General features: G+C 37.5%; 1 protein-coding gene across 1 annotated transcript; it reads left to right on the top strand.

Annotated features, from left to right (window-relative positions):
• Window positions 1–685: 685 nt before the first annotated feature.
• LOC140158287 (tubulin polyglutamylase complex subunit 2-like) lies at window positions 686–13,169 on the top strand. Its single transcript, XM_072181394.1, has 8 exons — window positions 686–853; window positions 3,915–4,082; window positions 5,827–5,955; window positions 6,428–6,535; window positions 7,374–7,540; window positions 8,188–8,327; window positions 9,269–9,322; window positions 12,804–13,169. Exons 1-8 carry the CDS (start codon window positions 790–792, stop codon window positions 12,865–12,867), a joined length of 894 nt encoding a protein of 297 aa, XP_072037495.1. The 5' UTR covers window positions 686–789; the 3' UTR covers window positions 12,868–13,169.
• Window positions 13,170–20,047: the final 6,878 nt, after the last annotated feature.

Below are 20,047 nucleotides of genomic sequence, written 5' to 3'. Positions count from 1 at the left end.
ATTCTTTCTTTCTCTCATTCTTTCTTTCTTTCATTCTTTCTTTTTTTTTCTTTCAATTCTTTCTTTCTTATTTTCTTTCTGGAAATTCTTTCTTTCTGGAAATTCTTTCTTTCTGGAAATTCTTTCTTTCTGGAAATTCTTTCTTTCTGGAAAAACTTTCCTTCTGGAAATTCTTTCCTTCTGGAACTCTTTCTTCTTTCTTTCTGGAAATTCTTTCTTTCTTTAGCTCTCTCTTCCTTTCCTACATTCTTTTTTATTTATTTCTTTATTCTTTATATGCAATTCCAAATGAATCGACTAAAAATATCCGGGAAAATATCTAAAACTTTGCTAATTGTATTAACAGTAACACTGTTCAGATCTGTCATATCTGTGTCTGTCGTGTCTGTTCACCTGTACTGCCTGTACTGTGTCTGTCAGATGTCTGTTTAAGTTTTGTAATAGCGCCACCAAGTTTTGTGTTTTTGTTTTATGATCTTTTGATAATATTATACAATAAATAAATGAAGCAAAACAAAACACATTATTTTAATACAAAATTGGATCACGTAGAAGAAAACAGAAGCCATTACACTTTATACCTCAACAAATTAGTTGATTTTAGTACAGTTTAATGCAAAAGATAAGATAAAAATGATTGCATATCAAGTAAATCTAGAAACAATTTAAAAATGGCAGCCTCCACAACTGCAGTAAATTGATTGTTGATTGTTGCTTATATATACAACAGAACTCGTAAAACAATAGTAGATTACATCTTTCCTTATGTAACTAGCTTAAAGGGAAGCAATGTCAAAATCTTCTGGGACTGATCTGTTCGAAAGGCTTACGCTGTGGGTTGCAAGATCGTTAGGTAAGTTCATGCAGTTGTAAGCTTACCTAGACTAGTACAAGGAACTTATACGATGTCCTCATTCACAAACTGATACTATCTGTCCATCGTATAAAGCCTCCAGCATACTTTCCTGCCGCTTGCCGCTGCGGCAAGCGGCAGGGCGTTTCAACCAATGACAAGCCTTTATTGTGTCCGTTTGTCTGCAATGCGCGTGCGCCACGCCGCTCAGCGGCAAGCGGCAGGGTAGTATGAAACTAGCATAAGACTGTTACCGCACGGCAACTGGTTGAAGGAATATTACACAGTCAAGAATAGGCTCCATCATTTTTTTGTTCTGATCCCTCCCGACCCAGTCTCCCAAAACATCAAAAGCGTTGCACTTATACTTACTTAAGACTGTCCTTTTTCATATAACGCAGACAAAGTAGGGCCAACTTGCCTAGAAATGGTCAAATTTTGGCAAGAAATATCTCTGTGTAATCCTATGTAAGTCCCATATCACATCGTTATCGGCGATCGAGGGTTTTTTTTCTGAAGTTTGGTTGGTACCCACCAGCGTCATGCATGTGACGTGACACGGCTAAAATAAGCGACCGAGAATCGGGGATCGTTAAAACGTCAACAAATTTCAAAACATAGAAAGCAGTAAACTTATTGGCGAGCGGTCCGAATTTTGAGCCATAAGTTTACGTGGTGAACTAAAGCTTACCTCGCCTTGCCCTTGTAATGAATAGTGAGTAGGCCTGCTAGGTGAATTCAAATTTGCCATCAAACTGCATCATTTTATATATCAAATTAAAGCCCTTGAGTAAAGAAAGCCAAAACTGAAAACCTTTTTGTCATAGCACTTTCCGTAGCAAAGTTACATCTTGTCAAAGATTGACTTTCATCAAAAAGATTCTGCCAGCAAAATTCCCCAAAACAGCATTTTGGTGGTGTTTCTAGATCTTAGTCTCATGATGATAGCAGCTTTTTTTAATGGAACTGCTATCAAAATCCCTCTAAAATTCCATGTGCCATTGTCTTATCACCATAAAAAATCATATATTTGGGTCAAGTGAAGTATAGAAAACATATTTATGTAGGTTTCCTTGACCAGCCTGTCCAATTTCTATGTAAATATGTATTGTGTTTGGGCTCCGGTCTAGGCGAATTTGGCTGACTAGCAAATGTGTTAACTAAGGTTTGCCTATGATACCTATAGTGAGGCTAAACTGTTGAACCAACAAGACTATAGTAAATACCAGAGAACTTCAGCGGTGGCATGATGTTGCATGTAAATGTATACGCGCGCGCCCTGCAAAACAGTCACAAGAGGCAGAGCGTAATGACCTGAAATGAACATGCACTTGCTGCATGCATGTACGATGGGGTGCTCCTACCCGGTGTGAAAGTAGTTAATTTAATGGTCGCCACACGGCATGCACTTGATCAACAAAGGGGGTTTAGCGAAAGACAATAACAAAATAATGGCGTTGTCTGCTTTTGAAAATAATAAAATAAAAACAATTAAAGTAAGGCTTACACAGATAAATACAAATAAATAAAGTGTGCATTAAATATTTCTAAATTGTTAAGATGTGTGTTTATTTGTGTGTTTTGTTCACTATATAACGCGATACAATGTAATTTGGTGCAAGAAAATACAGCGGTGGTTGCTAAGCCGAATCTACCGGTATCATCGGCCACCGTCATGACCGTGTAAACATCATATATCATTATAAATTTTGTCATTATTTACCTATCTGCTTATATATACTTCAATCACTTGAAAACTACTTTAAGAAGAATTAAAAAAAACATGGGCTATGTTTAAATTTATTCTAAGCGCCCATCAAATGAGCAAGTAAAAGAACGTCCCGATATTGTCGTCAAAAGACACAATTTTATAAGAGCAATGCAAAAACTAAGACTTACTGGACGTTCAATTATATATATCTGGATGAAACATGGCTGAATGCCAACCATTCTGTCGGCAAATGCTGGTTAGATGAAAATGGAAGTGGTGGACAACAAGGTCCATCAGGCAAAGGTAGCCGAATTATTATCTTACATGCAGGCTCCAAAACCGGTTTGTACCCAACTGTCTGTTATGCTTTGTTAGTAAAAAAATGAAGAAATGCACTTTGTATGCTTAGTGGTGCCTGGCATGCTAACTGGATCCTTTATTTCTAACTTCGTACAGCTTGAATGGGGGTAGTTTGTTTGTGTATAGTATACTAGGAATTGAAAGAACACAGCTTTCAACAGCCTACATGTAATACACGGTCCAACTGTGATCGTATATCATGTATTTCAAACTACAACGCAAACGCACAACCTTGGATACAATACTAACCAATCACAAGTTGGATTCACATCCGCATTACGCATGCACAGTCACAAACGCTGGCATACAACGCGCAGTGTATTCAAATAATATACATCCGGCTGTGTTCATTCAGTTGAATGTTGTAGTTCACCACGTGAACTTAAACATGTTAAATATCATGGCTCAAAATTCGGATAATTTGCTTGCCATTTAAGTTCACTGTAGAGCTATCGTATTTCGAAATCTATTGATGTTTTTTCAACCTAAAAACGACAGCAACAGACTCTACATGTAGTGTCAAATGCAAACTATCGTGTTCAAATTCAAAGCTAGAGTTCCAGCTAGAGTAAGCACAGCATAAGTTAGGCTAGTTCCAGTAAATGTAACTCAGTATCTTCATTTATCATTATGATGTAAATTTCAGTACCGGTATGTAAAGGACTGAAAGCATGCTGGCAGTCTAAAGTTAGGACTCACTGCTAAAGTTAGGACTCACTGCTCAAGTTTACAAAAAACATAATTTCCTAAGACTAGTGATAGATGGAGCAAAAGCCTGGCCTCTGACCGACAGGAAGTATTTTTTAGTATGTAAACCCATAGTCATACCTGTTCTCATTTTTTTTCAGTAGGTGCAGACATTAGACTGGTAGGAGAATGAGTATAGGGTAATTTACAACATGTCACCTTAAATGTGGAAGTCTAATTTTAAGTGTTAAAAAGGTAGATCTGTAAATCAAATGATGAGTTTGGTACCTTATCTAATTACAGAAAAGCGGCCAAGCATCTGCGATGTGCATTTGTCTCATCTACCTCCAGCACAGCGCCATCAGTTGGTGACCTGGGAACAGAGGAACTCCTGTTTACTACCAGATGATCTGAAACACTTCTACCTGACATCAGACGGCCTTCTGCTCAGATGGAGTGTCAAACTAGATGGTGAGAAAAACATTGGGCTATTCCAGTTGGAATCCATACATTTACCCCCCATATGGACGACATGACCTTAAATTACATCCCATACAGTGGGTGTAGATTTCAATTGGAGTCACCCATTCACATGATTCAGGTTACCCCATGTGAAATTCACACTCCCTCTGTAGAAGATTAATACCATGTCTTCCATTAGGGGGTGTATGGATTTCAAATGGAATAGCCCATTTTTTACTCTTGCTGAAATGTTGGGGCGAGAATATCCCATCTACAATAGCTGCCAGGTGTCATATTTTTAGATGTGTACAGTAGGGCAGTTATTGCATATATAGTTCCTTCTTTCATATAACCCCTTGATTTAGATCTGTGGGTAGAGCTTTAGGTACAATCATTTATACAGCAGCTAATGGAGATACATCATTGTGCCGCTGAGTCTTGGGTAATCTAGATGGAATCATTTATACAGCAGATAATGGAGATACATCATTGTGCCGCTGAGCCTTGGGCAATCTAGATGCAATCATTTATACAGCAGCTGATGAAGATACATCATTGTGCCGCTGAGCCTTGGGCAATCTAGATGCAATCATTTATACAGCAGCTAATGGAGATACGTCTTTGTGCCGCTAAGCCTTGGGTAATGTAGATGCAATCATTTATACAGCAGCTAATGGAGATACGTCTTTGTGCCGCTGAGCCTTGGGTAATCTAGATGCAATCATTTATACAGCAGCTAATGGAGATACATCTTTGTGCCGCTGAGCTTTGGGTAATCTAGGTGTAATCATTTTTACAGCAGCTAATGGAGATATGTCTTTGTGCCGCTGAGCCTTGGGTAATCTAGCTGCAATCATTTATACAGCAGCTAATGGAGATACATCTTTGTGCCGCTAAGCCTTGGGTAATGTAGATGCAATCATTTATACAGCAGCTAATGGAGATACGTCTTTGTGCCGCTGAGCCTTGGGTAATCTAGATGCAATCATTTATACAGCAGCTAATGGAGATACATCTTTGTGCCGCTAAGCCTTGGGTAATGTAGATGCAATCATTTATACAGCAGCTAATGGAGATACGTCTTTGTGCCGCTGAGCCTTGGGTAATCTAGATGCAATCATTTATACAGCAGCTAATGGAGATACATCTTTGTGCCGCTGAGCTTTGGGTAATCTAGGTGTAATCATTTTTACAGCAGCTAATGGAGATATGTCTTTGTGCCGCTGAGCCTTGGGTAATCTAGCTGCAATCATTTATACAGTAGCTAATGGAGATACATCTTTGTGCCGCTGAGCCTTGGGTAATCTAGATGCAATCACTTATACAGCAGCTAATGGATATACGTCTTTGTGCTGCTGAGCCTTGGGTAATCTAGATGCAATCACTTATACAGCAGTTGATGGAGATACGTCTTTGTGCTGCTGAGCCTTGGGTAATTTAGATGCAATAATTTATACTGCAGCTAATGGATATACGTCTTTGTGCCGCTAAGCTTTGGGAAATCTGAATGCATTCAATGTTTAGGCCCTATACAGTAGCCATTGGAGGTATGTCTTTGTGCCGCTGAGCCTTGGGCAATCTAGATGCTGCTATTTATACAGTAGCAAAATTCTGACACTTGAGTAGGAAGACAGTGAATATTTGTATTTTCATTTTAAAAGTCAATTTTCTGATCTAAAAATATCCACTTTGTACGTTTCGGCAACATGATGAGAAGTGTCTGCTAATGATTGTTATATTGTTTTGATTGTAGAGAACTCAATGCCAGTGGGTCGGATGGAGATCAACAGCATCACAGATGTCAAGAAACTTGCAGGAGAGAAGCCATCAACAACATCTAATAATGGACTGGAGATGATCGATTATGACAGTGAGGAAGAAGGTAATAATTCTTTGCACCTGTTAAGGAACCAGGAACAAACCAAAGGTTTTAAAACAACTTCCTATAAATGAAAGTGCTTTAGTTAGGAGACTGACCCCTCCCTCCCTGAAATGTAAGTGTGAAATTTTAAACATTCCAACCCTAAAGATCAAGTTTGACTGATATTTTAACTAGTTTTTTTACCAACGTAATTGGACTTTTTTGTCCCCCTGCTGTCCTAATGAAATGATTTTCGTTTTAAGACATCATCAAACTTTTTGCTTGTTCCCTTGTGTTCAAGGTTTTTTTTCTATCTACATCTACAGCCAAGTATTTTGGCCTACTGAACAAGTTTCCATGCTTTTGGACCAGAGTCATTACCTCAAAATTGATGATAATGTTTTGCATGGTCCTTTTTAAGCAATAATCCTGGCTTTTGTGCCAGGTAATTTTCAAACCGCATAATTTTCAAGTATTAATATTTTTCTTGCAGACAATGTGTGTGATCATCCACATTTTGATCAGCGGAGTTGTGTATTTGAGTTGGACCCGTGTGATGGGCATGGGAAAGTCTGCCTAGTGTATAAGGACACCAAACCAGGTAAACAAGATCTAGACATGATTTATTGTGTACAATATCGTCATGAACTCAGCAGACAACCGAATCCGTATTCAGCTTTTAGTACACTCATCTCAAGAGGGCAGCGTATTAATTTTGAACGGTGATCATCATCGTCCGTACTGCGCTGCATCGTCAGCAAACCCAGCATGCCACCCTCTTTCACTTACTTATGCTGAAGACTGTTAAAAAATTGATATGACTGCCATCTATATAGAGCTAAATTGTTTGATTTCTTGTTCTCTTAATCAAATTAATTCATGTGTAACATAAATTTATCCAGAAAACGAATCCGGATTCGGCTGTCTGCCGAATTCATAATGATATGATCTACTCAAGTTCATGAGAGCAAAGTCTGCAAATTTTGGTTTGGTATTTTAGTGTGGGGAAAGAACTTTGTATTAGCTGCAGTTTGAAGTAACTCTTGTTATAATTTGATTTAAAGGTTGGAGATGAAAGTGCTATATATGAGCGATGACACTCTGATCGCAAAATTAACAACAGTGTAAGAGCGAGACTTGTTGTAAGAGACCTCCAAACAACTGTTGCGCAGTTATTATGCTCTAATCTATACTATGATTTGTCTTCAGACCTGTGAGAGATATGTCACCATGGGCCTTGAAAAATTAACAAAAATTAACCAAAATTATGCCAATTTGGTGATATAGAATACATAGCTGATTTGCGTAATTAGCAATGTTGTGCTACTTTCCTTTGCAATTCATACTCCCTCTGTGGAAGATATTTTACAGAGGGAGTGTGTACTTAAATTGGAACAGTCCATTCTGAATGTCTATCTTTGTTAATGTTATACATTTAGGTACAGCAGCACCACGTATACCAGAGGTGTGGTTTCTAGACCGAGCCCTACGCTGGCATTTCTTGGCTCCTACATTTACTCATTATTTCCGACTGATGTTAATGCACCTTGGTCTTCCACAGTGGCAATATGTGTTCACTGATATAGGGCTCACTCCACAGGCTAAGGTAGGTCCTACTATTTATCACCCTGTTTGTTCATACAATAAAAACAATATCACTGTTTTGCAGTTGTATCACATGAGGATGCAATTTATCATTCAGTAGACATGAATTTAATGTAAACAAATAAATAAATATAGAACACCACAATCCTAAAATAACTCTTCCATGCATGCTTTTACAGTTTTCTGTCATGCAACTATCCCAGGCTATGTAATATGGCTTGCCAATGCGAGACACCAGTTAGCAATAGATAGTAGTCATTAGTCAACTATTAACAGGGCATAGTCAAAAGTTGTGACTAAGGCTAATAGTCGCGACTACTTTTTGCCGACTCGGTTGTGCAACCCTAGTAAATTATCTTGAATCACAGTGGTGTAATGTTTGGAAAATGTTTAGTTAGGTTTAACGTATATAATACAGTGGAAATTTGTTAACACAAAATCTGTTTACATAAAATTCCTGATAGCTCAAAAAAAGTTCCAAGCATAAATTGTGTGCATTATAAAGACATGATAACAAAAAATTCTTTCAACACAAATTAAAATCTGAGGCCCTGACAATTTTGTGTGAACATGGTTTCCGCTGTATATAATACAGTACTCCCCTATAAATGACTGACGTAAATGATGTTTTTAATTCACAAAATACAGCAATGGTTCAACATGTATGCTCCAGAGAGAGCACTTGTAAGTGGAGAGCTTGGAATAGACCCGGACTCACATACCACAGGACCAATACCAACTATTAAATTAGATGCAGCTAAGGTGTTTAAGAATAAGACAGAAAGAAAGTAAGTTATTCCTTCAGAATTTTATCGCAAATGGATTTCTTAAATTTTTGACAAATAAACTATATGGTAAATTAGGTCATTCTTGGCCAAGTTCGAACATACCTTTTGCCTCAATGTATTGTATTAAGCGTGTACTCATTATAAGGCATTATACGAGCGTATGTGTATCGCAGGGCTACAAGCTTGCTGAGTAATTCCTTCTTAGCCAAGAATTGCCTAATATTCCTATAGACTTGTGTGTTTAAGAAAGAAAGTTCCATCATTAATACGATCACAGACAGGTTTCGCTATGTTGTTAACTCATTGTTTTATAGATAAGGGTGAACAATGTTTAATCCAAATTCATTTTTTCCAATATTACATCGTCCAAAATACTTCTGGCTAAATTTGATGACAGTTGTCAAAAATCTGCCAAAATATGTCTAAAAAACACAACAGCTATAATTGACCGAATTAAAAAGACTAGTTTGCGACCTCAGGGCAACGGTGCGTTGTGATTGGTTGGAGACCTGTGCAGTACGGCATTTTTGGTCTGGTTGATAGTACGTCAGATGCAAACTAGTCTTTTTAATTCGGTCTTCCATTATAACATTTTGATGGGGTTCTCTTGTTTCTCCGTTACTAACGATGCATACAACTATAAATCTCTAAAGTTGTGACATTGACTAACTTAAGATGTGTTTAATGCTATGCTGGCCATATAGACTTCAATATGAAAAGATATCAAGAGCTATCTCAAGAACCACTGAACCAATACTAGGCATGTTTGTACTAATTTTAATGCATTTTTCATGCTGATTCCAAATATGGTAATGAAATTCAGAAATTTTAAGAATTTTTAACCCTGTAGGTTTGGCATCATGCACTATAAAACCCCAGATTTATTTATCAAGATCAGGATAATTATGCCTTCTTTATGTATATAATCTTTGCCTTTACAGAGTTAAATCAGGTACTCAACAGAGTCAGAAGAGACGACTGGCATCTGCTGCCAAGTAAGTATGCCCAGATGTATCTAGTATTATATCACACTTGTTTCAGTGTATTGGGCTATTCCGTTTAAAATCCACACTACCCCTGTATAAGAAAATTTTGGGAATATCTTCCACAGGAGGAGTATGAATTTCAAATGGAATGAACACAGTAGACAGATCCATTTGAAATTCATACACCTACTGACAGAGATTCAACCTGAATCTTCTACAGAGGGAGGGTGAGTTTCAAATAGAGTTGGTTAATGTGCTAATTCCATTTGAAATTCATACTCCCCATGTGGAAGATATTTCCAAAATCTTCCACAGGAGAGCGTGGTCTTTAACTGGAATTAGCACATTAACCAACTTTATAAACATTAATACTTCGTTCAACCTATTAAGTGGTAAGACTCATAACATTGTGCATTGGTAAAGAAAGGTGTGCACACAGTTGGGCTTGGCACCCATGGATGTGTGCTTTTTGACTTGTGCACACATATTTACGCTAGCATAAGTTGCATGGTACAAAAAAACAAATAATTTTCCCAACTTATAGGTTGAAGAAAGCTAAAGACCCTTCCCTGATATTTCAAAAGGGGTAAAATGAATGTCTGTGACAAATACTATAAGGCCATCTTAATTTTATAGCTTGTCTCAAAGTCTTTCCCAAGTTAAATACGTAATGCAGGATGCATTTTTAAAGTGTTTTTTTTTTACTTTAATTTTCATATCTGTTGGATGAGTTTTTTGACAAGAGTAGCCCACCTTTTCATCTATCAAGGAGGGTTCACTGTGATCAAGATAAAGAATTTTATTGAGATTTACGATTTAGGCTAATTTGACATCTGGCGATGTCAGACATGAGATTTTTGTGTGGTGGATTTGGAAAAAAATAAAACAGCAGGAAAAAACTGAACAACACGCAAAAAGCGGACAATTTTACTATGACTATGAGACAAACTATTAAATTAAGATGGCCTAATCTGAGAATGAATTAAAAAGACTAGTTTGTGTCAGTCAATCAAACTCTCCTTGACCCTTGATTGGGTTCCATAAAAGGAAGGTTGATTCATCCGGTGCCTTCATCAGAGAAAAGTAATTGCAGAAAATGGCAAATATTTTATATGTGATAATATTAATTCTATAATCTGGGCATAGATCTACGTAAATTTTGGATTTTTGAAGATTCATTGTTACTTTCACTGTCTTGAGAATGTCAAAACGACTTGGTCATGACGAAGAACAAGTTTGAATTACACACATGCATGACCTCTCTCTATCAGATCAGTGTTACATTGTTGTTAGCAACAATCATATCAATATTACTTGTTATACTACACTATATATTTGATTGAAAACAATATTTTGTAATATTTACTTTTTTGAAGTTCAATGGCCAAAGTACTAGAATGATGTACATGTCTTGGAATTTGTATTATGTCATTCACCTTCAATGGAATGTGCAGATTTTGTGATGATGTAAAATTAATGCTCTGCGTACTAGCCATAGGCTTCAACATAAAAAGTCCAAGATTTGAGATATTTTTCTCAAAATATCAAGAGCTATCTCAAGAACCAATGAACCAATACTGGGCTTGTTTGTTGAATAAATGCGCGGAGCAAAGAAAATTTGGCTGAAGTTGGATTCAAACCAGCGATCTCTGGTTTGTGTGACCAGTGCTCTACCATCTGAGCTATCAGCCCTTTGAATGATAACAAGTTATGTGAAACTGTTGAATATAATTGTAACAATAATAATAATCTGATGTTTTGTCATGATTTTTTATTTACACACGTAGTGCTCAATCTTTGTTGGTCTATGAGAGAGTTTTATTATCAAATGACAGTATTTTGACATGCCAAAATGATTTCCATCAAACTCAACTCTGAAATCTGTAGGTATTGTCATCAGAAAACAAACTTTTTTGCAGTTTTTAAGTCAAAATATCAAAAGAATCAATGCTCTCACTGTAATGGAAGATTTGCGTTTGATATTTCTTCCCTTGTATCAATTTTGCATCCTGTTTGATATTTTTTAATATCAATAAAGCTTATAAAACATACAAATGAGAATAAGTCAGTGCCTGCTGAAGAATGAGACATAACAACTTAATGTTGCATGTTTTGTGTGTCAGGTATTGCTCGTAAGAATTGTGAATGGAAATATTTCATGTAAGAATTATGGTGAAAGGGAATATTTCATGTATTGCACGTAAGAATTGTGAATGGGAATATTTCATGCATTGCACGTAAGAATTGTGAATGGGAATATTTGTTTAAACCCTGTCACACGTTTCTGAAATTGATGTTATGTTGATCATTTAGGAATTTGATTAGAGGTTAATGACTGTGCAGCAGTTATTGTGAAATATCAAAACATTGTGCTTTGGAACTGAGGAATATTCCAATTGGATTAAACACATTGTGTGTTTTCATGAAGTTATGAATCAACTTCAAAGTTGAATATACTGTTACAACAGCAGCAAATCAAGGATTCAGCCCCAAAAGGCCTGGAATAGCTGCCCCAATCAGCCCATAGATATTTTGACAAGTTCTTTATTTTATATTATATACTATCTAAAAATATGACACCTGGCCAGTGGCGGCGCCAGGAAATTTTTTTCGGGGCATTAGGGGGCAAAGTGAATTTCAGGGGGGCAAAATCAAAAAGTGGAAATTTTCAGTAATTTTTGGTTTTTTCTGGGGGGGCAACAGGGGGGCAAGAGTTCTGACTGGGGGCATTTGCCCCCATGCCCCCCGATGGCGCCGCCACTGCACCTGGCAGCTATTGCAGTTAGGACCTTTGTGCCCTAAACCCTTGAAATACATGCTTTTTTAGCATGTCTCAGAGGCATTGATTTTGCATGTCAAAAGAAGCGCATTGTGCTATTCCAGTTAAAATCCATACACCCCCTATGGAAGACATTACCTTAATATTCCACACAGGGGGTGTAAATTGTAAATGGAGCTACCTGAATGGATGATTCCATTTGAAATCTACACACCCATGTGAGGGAAGATTAAGGACATGTCTTTCATAGGGGGTGTATGGATTTCAACTGGATTAGCCTAACAAACACTTCCTAGAAATCAGTGTGAGAAATTGAGCAACTTTTGAAATGTTTAGACACAAATGTAATGTCAAACAATCTTTATGTGATAGTTTCCATAATGTAAATGACATGTTCCCATAACAGTTGCAATAGCTGAGACTTTTTAATACAGGCCAAGCATTTTGAAAGCAAACTGAAGTATTTTTCATCCCTGTATGTTTTTGTTCCATGGTGTGGGACAAAGTTTTCATCCCAATTGTCAATTTTTTGTTCCAGTTTCAGTCATTTTAATGATGCTTTACTCTTTGCCGTCCCCATTTTGTCCCTGAAAATTTTCAGGGGGAGGGAAATACTCCCTGACCCCCCTGGCTACAGCACTGTAAAAAACTGTTTGATTCACTTTACCTTATATTTGGGTTTGTTTGTTTATTTTTCACCAACATTTGCAGGCCCCTATCTGGACACCCAGGCAGTAGATCTGCAGTGAGCACCAGCAGTGCAAAACTCAGGTAGTATACAAGACTCAGGATGTAACCCATGAATTTACTTTGTGCAATAGAAGCCTGCTGCAAGATGACTTGCTTGAAAAGAGTATTGGAAGAGAATCCTTACGGAAGCCAGACCCCTCTTGTTTATGAACGGAAGAATTTATAATTATGCCTGCAAAAAGCCAGGGTGAAATATGTGAAAGGGCACCTAAATTCAAATGTCTTTCTACACATATTATTGGAAGGGTAAAAAATATGGTCACTTTCATCCTCTTTAAAGGGCATTTCGTGATCCACAGCCTCATCCCCCACTTTTCTCAAAAAAAGTTGAGATTTTTATACCATTGGATACCTCTGGCTACATAATGTTTATGTACCAAATTTTTCTTGCAGATTAATTCGTTTGGCAAAAATATCGCCAAATTTGAATTTACAAATTACAACAGTGGCATATGGAGCAGTGTAATACACATAATCATGCATAACTCGCAAACGCAAAATCAGAATCAACTGAAATTTTGGGAATAAGCTTTTTTTGTGGATATCTACTGAAAAATGTCATAAAAAGAGAATGCTAGGATCACAAAATACTCCTTTAAGTCATATTTGGAACCGTATCAATACATACAATGATTCAATAACTCTATTAACATGATTACGTTGAGTATCACCAAGTATTCACAGAGTGTAACTGTAAGATAGAAAACACATCATCCAGAGCAATATCGGGAGCACGGTGGCCGAATGGAACTGGCTCAGACTCATAATCGGAAGGTTGTGGGTTCAAGCCCCGACAACACCATCATATTGTGCCCTTGGATTAAAAGCACTCTAGCTTGATTACTCCTCTCCATTCAGGTGTATAAATCTGTACTGGCATTCTTAAAATGCTGGGAACTTGAGGTAAGAGACTCACTGTGGAGGTGTGGCGATCCCCACAGCAACATTTCACCATTGAGTCTAGCCTAATCGCTAATGTAAGAGAGAGCACTCCGTCCTGTAAAAAATGCAGGTTCGACTCCTTTAACTTTACCTTTAGAGTAATATCAATAGTCTTATATGGCTATGATCATGTGATGGTTTTATGGGATTACAAACCATTGGACCCAGGCATCGAACACAAATTTGTGTCATTGTTTTTGTGTATATCTTTGCAAGGTATTTGGTTAAGTTAGTCAGTGGTGTACCATACAGCACTGCTGCTGGGGAGGGGCAGAATTGCACAATCATTTTGTTGATCTGCTACCAATTTGACTTTACCTGGTCAAATGTGATGCAGTTTGATGCTAAAATGAACCAAAATGTGGGTAATTTTTAGGCCTAAAACAGGCCAAGAGGAAGGTGCCCATCACAACACAAATTTTGGTATTTCAAAGAACTTGACCCCCCTTTTTTTGGTCAGTGCACCACTGAAGGTAGTGTTTGACTTTTAAAAAATGCTTTAAAATCTTGAAGAGCTTTTGTTGTAATATTCCAAATTTGTAAATATTAAGAAAAAAATCACCTTGAATATATATTTATTACTTGTTTATAAAATGTGTGTGTATATGCTGCTTTATATAAGTTCTGTTTGTAAAGTTTGCAAACTATCTATATTCTACATCTCTGTATTGATTAAAGGGCCCATTCAGTGATCCCAGCACAAGTGTAAAAAAATTAGAATTGTTTATAAATTACTTAAAAGTGAAGTATAAGTCATTCAAATTGTCATTTGGTATTTTTGAAATGCCAAATTAGGCAAAAAACGAAGAAAACAGCAGTACTGACGAAGTTGAAGCCCCGTTCAAATACATGTAGCTAATTTAGATACTGTCAGTATCTAAATTACAGATTCGTGTAAAATGTCTTACTTTGTCTTAAACACACGGCTTTCGGCTGAACCATTTACAGGCTATGTTAGCACATCTATGACAATGACAAAGGTACCAAAAACTGAATTTTGATGATTTTTACGATCGTCCGGGTGAGCAAATCACTGAATGTGCCTTTAAGTGTGAGGATACTTTTTGATTTGTTCTGTATGATCATTGGTAAAAACACTGCATCCCTTCAATATACATAATATGCTTAATACTTCATCCGGCTTAATCTCTTATCGAAGGGGAGGGGGAGATATCTCATAGGGAGGGCAGCTGCCTCCTTGGTCAGTACAGCACAACTTGTATATGAAATGAAATCAGTTTAATTATGACATCATTTTCAAAGATTGTTTGGTAGCCTTTTTTATCCTATTGAACATAAATTCTAAGAAACAAGTTCCAATGTTCATGGTTTGTTTTAAAAGAAGTATGTTCATTGTGTAATAAAAACAAATATTTTGTTTGACAGAAACTTCAAAGGGTAATCACATAATCAAAGATAAATAATAAGAAAGTTTTGTGGAAGTTTTTATATGTGCCTTAAAATATAAAACATGTAGATAAATGGCTTGTACAAGGGGGGTATCAAAAAGTTTTTGAAATCGCCCAGAAGTGAAAGAGCTATATCAATGAAACTTTGTTATTGCAATCACTGGTCCTTATGTACGCTATGGTGCAAAAATGGTCTCATAAGTATGTTTACTTTTTTACAGGCGCTAGATGTCAGTACCTGCCTATGTAACCGCATATAACCAGCAAAATGGAGAAAATTGAGGCATGTAGCATGATTAAGTTCCATTTAATATAAGGGTTACAATGCCCAGAAAATCTGTGATGAAATAAAAATTCCTTTTCCAAAAAGCAACAGTGCTAGTGACATATCACAATCACCACCAAAGATAACTTTCATTTCATCATCAATTTTCTAGGCACTGCAACCCTTCAAAAGCAGGATCTTAATAACGCTGCTTGCCTCAATTTTCTCAATCTTGCAGTTTATGGGCAGTAACTGGGACAGCAGGTTATTAGCATCTAGCGTCGCCTGTAAAAAAAGTAAACATACTTATGAGACCATTTTTGCACCATAGTGTACATAAGGACCAGTGATTGCACTGACAAAATTTCATTGATATAGCTCTTTCACTTCTGGGCGATTTCTAAAACTTTTTGATACCCCCTCGTATTTGATTCCAGTGTTGAATTTCTGTACCAATGATGTTTGGATTAAATTTGGTATATAAAAGTTCACATAAAAGTGAAGTGTATGCTTTGTTTCTTGTTTTGAATACCATTAGGATATCACGATAATAATGTTTAATGGTTTGGAATTGTTTGACATATCTGGGTGCGTCGGTTACTTGGTTACACATAACACACACAAGTCATAATTATTGTGTCACCATAGCAACCTGAACAAGAGCACCAATGGCGCTGTGGCTCTGCGCTTTTGGTGACAGTGAAAGTAATTGTTCTTGGAGTCGATTGTGCAATGTGACAGATCACATTCAATGGGTACATCTGGTTGGTTGGTAGCTATCTCATTTGCAGAGCATACAAGAATACATCAATCAATGTAGGGAATTACTATTTAGCGACATGAATCAAATCTGGTGGAATTGGATAGAAATGGGTCCAAATGGACCGAAACTTATCAAAATGTATCAAATTACATAAGCTAATGTCAAGAATAGTGTTGTCTGAATAAGGTTTTGGCTATAATTAATTAGTGACTGTACCCACCAAGTTTAATACCTATACGACAGTTTATACTACTAGTAATTTGATCTCAGTTGACCCCAGGTGACCCTGAAATGGCCTTCCAAAACTTTGGCTCTAAATAGTGTCTGTACCCACCAGGTTTCATGCCTATCCAACAGTTTTTACTCATTTGACCTCAGATAACCTCTGGTGACCCCAAAATGACCTTCCAAAAATGTGACTGCAAATGTTGACTGCATCCACCAAGTTTCATGACTGTCCAAATGTTTTTACTAATTTGACCTCTGATGACCCCTGGTGACCCGAAATGACCTTCCACAAATTTGACTCCAAATGTTGACTGTACTCACAGTTTCACACCCATATGACAGCTGTTACTAAATTGACCTCGGATGACCCATGGTGACCCTGGAATGACCTTCCAAACATTTGGCTCTAAATGTTGACTGTACCTACCATGTCTCATGCCCATATAACAGTTTTTACTAATTTGACTTTAAATGACCCCTGGATAACCTCAGGTGACCCTGAAATGACCTTCCCAAAATTTAACTCCAAATGTTGACTGTACCCACCAAGTTTAATGCTCATCCGACAGTTTTTACTAATTTGACCTCAAATGACCCCTAGTGACCCCAAAATGACCTCCCACAATTTTGACTCCAAATGTTGACTGTACCCACCAAGTTTCATGCCCATCCGACAGTTGTTATTAATTTGACCTCAAATGATCCCTGGTGACCCCAAAATGACCTTCCAAAAATTTAAATCCAAATGTTGACGGTATCACCATGTTTCATGCCCATACGACAGTTTTTAATAATTTGACCTCAGATGACCCCTGGTGACCCCAAAATGACCTCCCCAAAATTTGGCTATAAATGTTGACTGTATCCACAAAGTTTCATGCCCATTCAAAAGTTTTTACTAATTTGACCTTAGATGACCCCTGGTGACCCGAAATGACCTTCCACAAATTTTACTCCAAATGTTGCCTGTACGAGGGATGTCGAGTGCAGATCCGTCTGCACACGCTTTTCAATACGGAATAAATGCTAACCTCATTGTGACATCATCCAAGCAGCAAAGTTCATTTCCCATTGAAAAAGCGTTATCCGACGGATCTGCAGACGTCCATTCTGGTACCCACCAAGTTTCATGCCCATACGACAATTGTTACTAATTTGACCTCAGATGGCCCATGGTGACCCTGAAATGACTTTCCAAAAATTTGACTCCAAATGTTGACTGTACTTAACAAGTTTCAAGCACATATAAGGGTACATGCCACCAAATAGCTTTCCATAGACTTTACGTGCAAAACAGGGGTCACGTTTTAGGCTATAAGTCGAGTTACGTCTTACTTTGAAATATATATTTGATATCATTTTAATCAGAACAAAATTCTGCATAACATATCTGAAAATGACACCATATTTTAGGTCTACTTTTTGAGAAAAATAGCGCTATATAAAAAGACCCGATTTTCCCGTGTTTACGTCTGACTGCTAACCGCGTTTTGACCTCGTGTGTTCATGCGCTCATCATCGTAAACATCACTCAAATTTTCGCGTTTTCTGTTCAAATTAGTGGAGATCACATTCACAAGTTCTAGCAAAACACGATTTGCAACACTAAAATTGTTAATATTGTACCGATTTTGCACATTTTTTATGCAAAGTTGGGACTATAGTCGTGATAAACTTTTACCGGAAACCGCTTCACACGCGGATTTAGTGGTATGAACCCATAACAGTTTTTACTAATTTGATCTCAAATGACCCCTGGATGACCTCAGGTGACCCTGGAATGACCTCCCAAAAATTGGGCTCTAAATGGTGACTACCCACCAAATGTCATGCCCATCCGACAGTTTTTACTAATTTGACCTCAGAACCCTGGTGACCCTGAAATGGCTTTCAAAAATTTTGACTCCAAATGTTGATTGTATCTACCAAGTTTCATGCCCTTTTGACAGTTTCTACTAATTTGACCTCAGATGACCCCTGAAATGACCTTCCCAAATTTGGCTCTAAATGTTGACTGTAGGCCTACCCACCAAGTTTCATGCCCATACATTGTACGACAGGTTTTTACTAATTTGACCTCAAATGACCCCTGGTGACCCCGAAATGACCTTCCCAAAATTTGGCTTTAAATGTTGACTGCACCCACCAAGTTGCATGCCCATACGACAGTTTTGACTAATTTCACCTCAAATGACCCATGGTGACCCCGAAATGACCTTCCCAAAATTTGGCTCTAACTGTACCCACCAAGTTTCATGGCCATATAAGTTTTTACTAATTTGACCTCAGATGACCCCCGGTGACCCCGAAATGACCTTCCAAAAATTTGACTCCAAATGTTGACTGTAGCTACCAAGTTTCATGCCCATCCAACAGTTTTTAGTTATTTGACCTCAGAGGACCCCTGGTGACCCTGAAATGACCTTCCAAAATTTGACTCCAAATGTTGACTGTATTCCAAGTTTCATGTCCATCCGACAGTTTTTACTAACTTGACCTCAGATGACCTCTGGTGACCCTGAAATAACCTTCACAAAATTTGGCTATAAATGTTGACGGTACCCACCAAGTTTCATACCCATACGATAGTTTTACTAATTGAATTGACCTTCCAAAATTTGACTCCCTGTGACTGTACCCACCCCAGTTTCATGCCTATACGACAGTTGTTACTAATTTCCGGAAGCAATCGGGTCAATTTTTTTTTTTTTTTGTAACTTTTTCTCTTGGGGAATTTTTTTTTTAAGTGATTCCCCCCCCCCCCCCCCCCCCCGGGCTGTCATTGATTGCTTGACGTTCCTTTTGATTTCTCTCAAAAACTTAGCTCATGATTAATATTGCACAGCCTAGAGCAAAACATTAAAGCCATATATTATAACATTTGCTGAGGAAGACACCCTCACTGAATTGTTAAAATTCCCTTTTTTACACGATTAAATTGTACTTTATTAAACTAATATACCCTGCAAAAATCAAGACTCTAGGTGCTGTAGTTTTGTCAAAATCCGAGATTTTGAATAAAACGCCGGAACCGGCGCTTTATTATTACGATGGAATTATTAGTCGAACGCATACACGATGTTCATAACAAACGGTGTGTGGGACGGTGATATACACAACAAAGGGTCGTACCACAACATGACCGAAGGAGAGGTACGTATTGGCGACATGTGCGCTGGTAGTAAATTCCAATTTTCTTTGCTTTGCCGCAGTTGTTCGGCTCAAAAATAAAAGGGGATATATCTGACAGTAAAAGCTAACATTTTGTGGCAAAGAAATGCTAATCTATTTTGTTTGAAAATGTTATAATATGGCTTTAAACTTGGCAACTTTCAATCAACATGATCAATGATATCTGAAACCACTAATTTCAGTCACATTTTAATTCAATAATTATGTACATTTTATTTCAACTTTTCTATTTCTGCCACCCCCTTATGAATTATTCATTCATAACTGTGATAACCTTGGGACCGTCCAATCAGAATCAACATGATCAATCAATACGCCGTAAGGTCATGACCTGTGTGGTGAAACCAAAATAAACAGTAAAAAATGGCGAGATTGGTCGGCACAGTCGATGTAACATCGATCTAAA

Source organism: Amphiura filiformis, chromosome 8, assembly GCF_039555335.1.
Source record: "Amphiura filiformis chromosome 8, Afil_fr2py, whole genome shotgun sequence".
Lineage (NCBI taxonomy): Eukaryota > Metazoa > Echinodermata > Ophiuroidea > Amphilepidida > Amphiuridae > Amphiura > Amphiura filiformis.
This window is presented reverse-complemented; position numbering and strand designations above follow the sequence as displayed.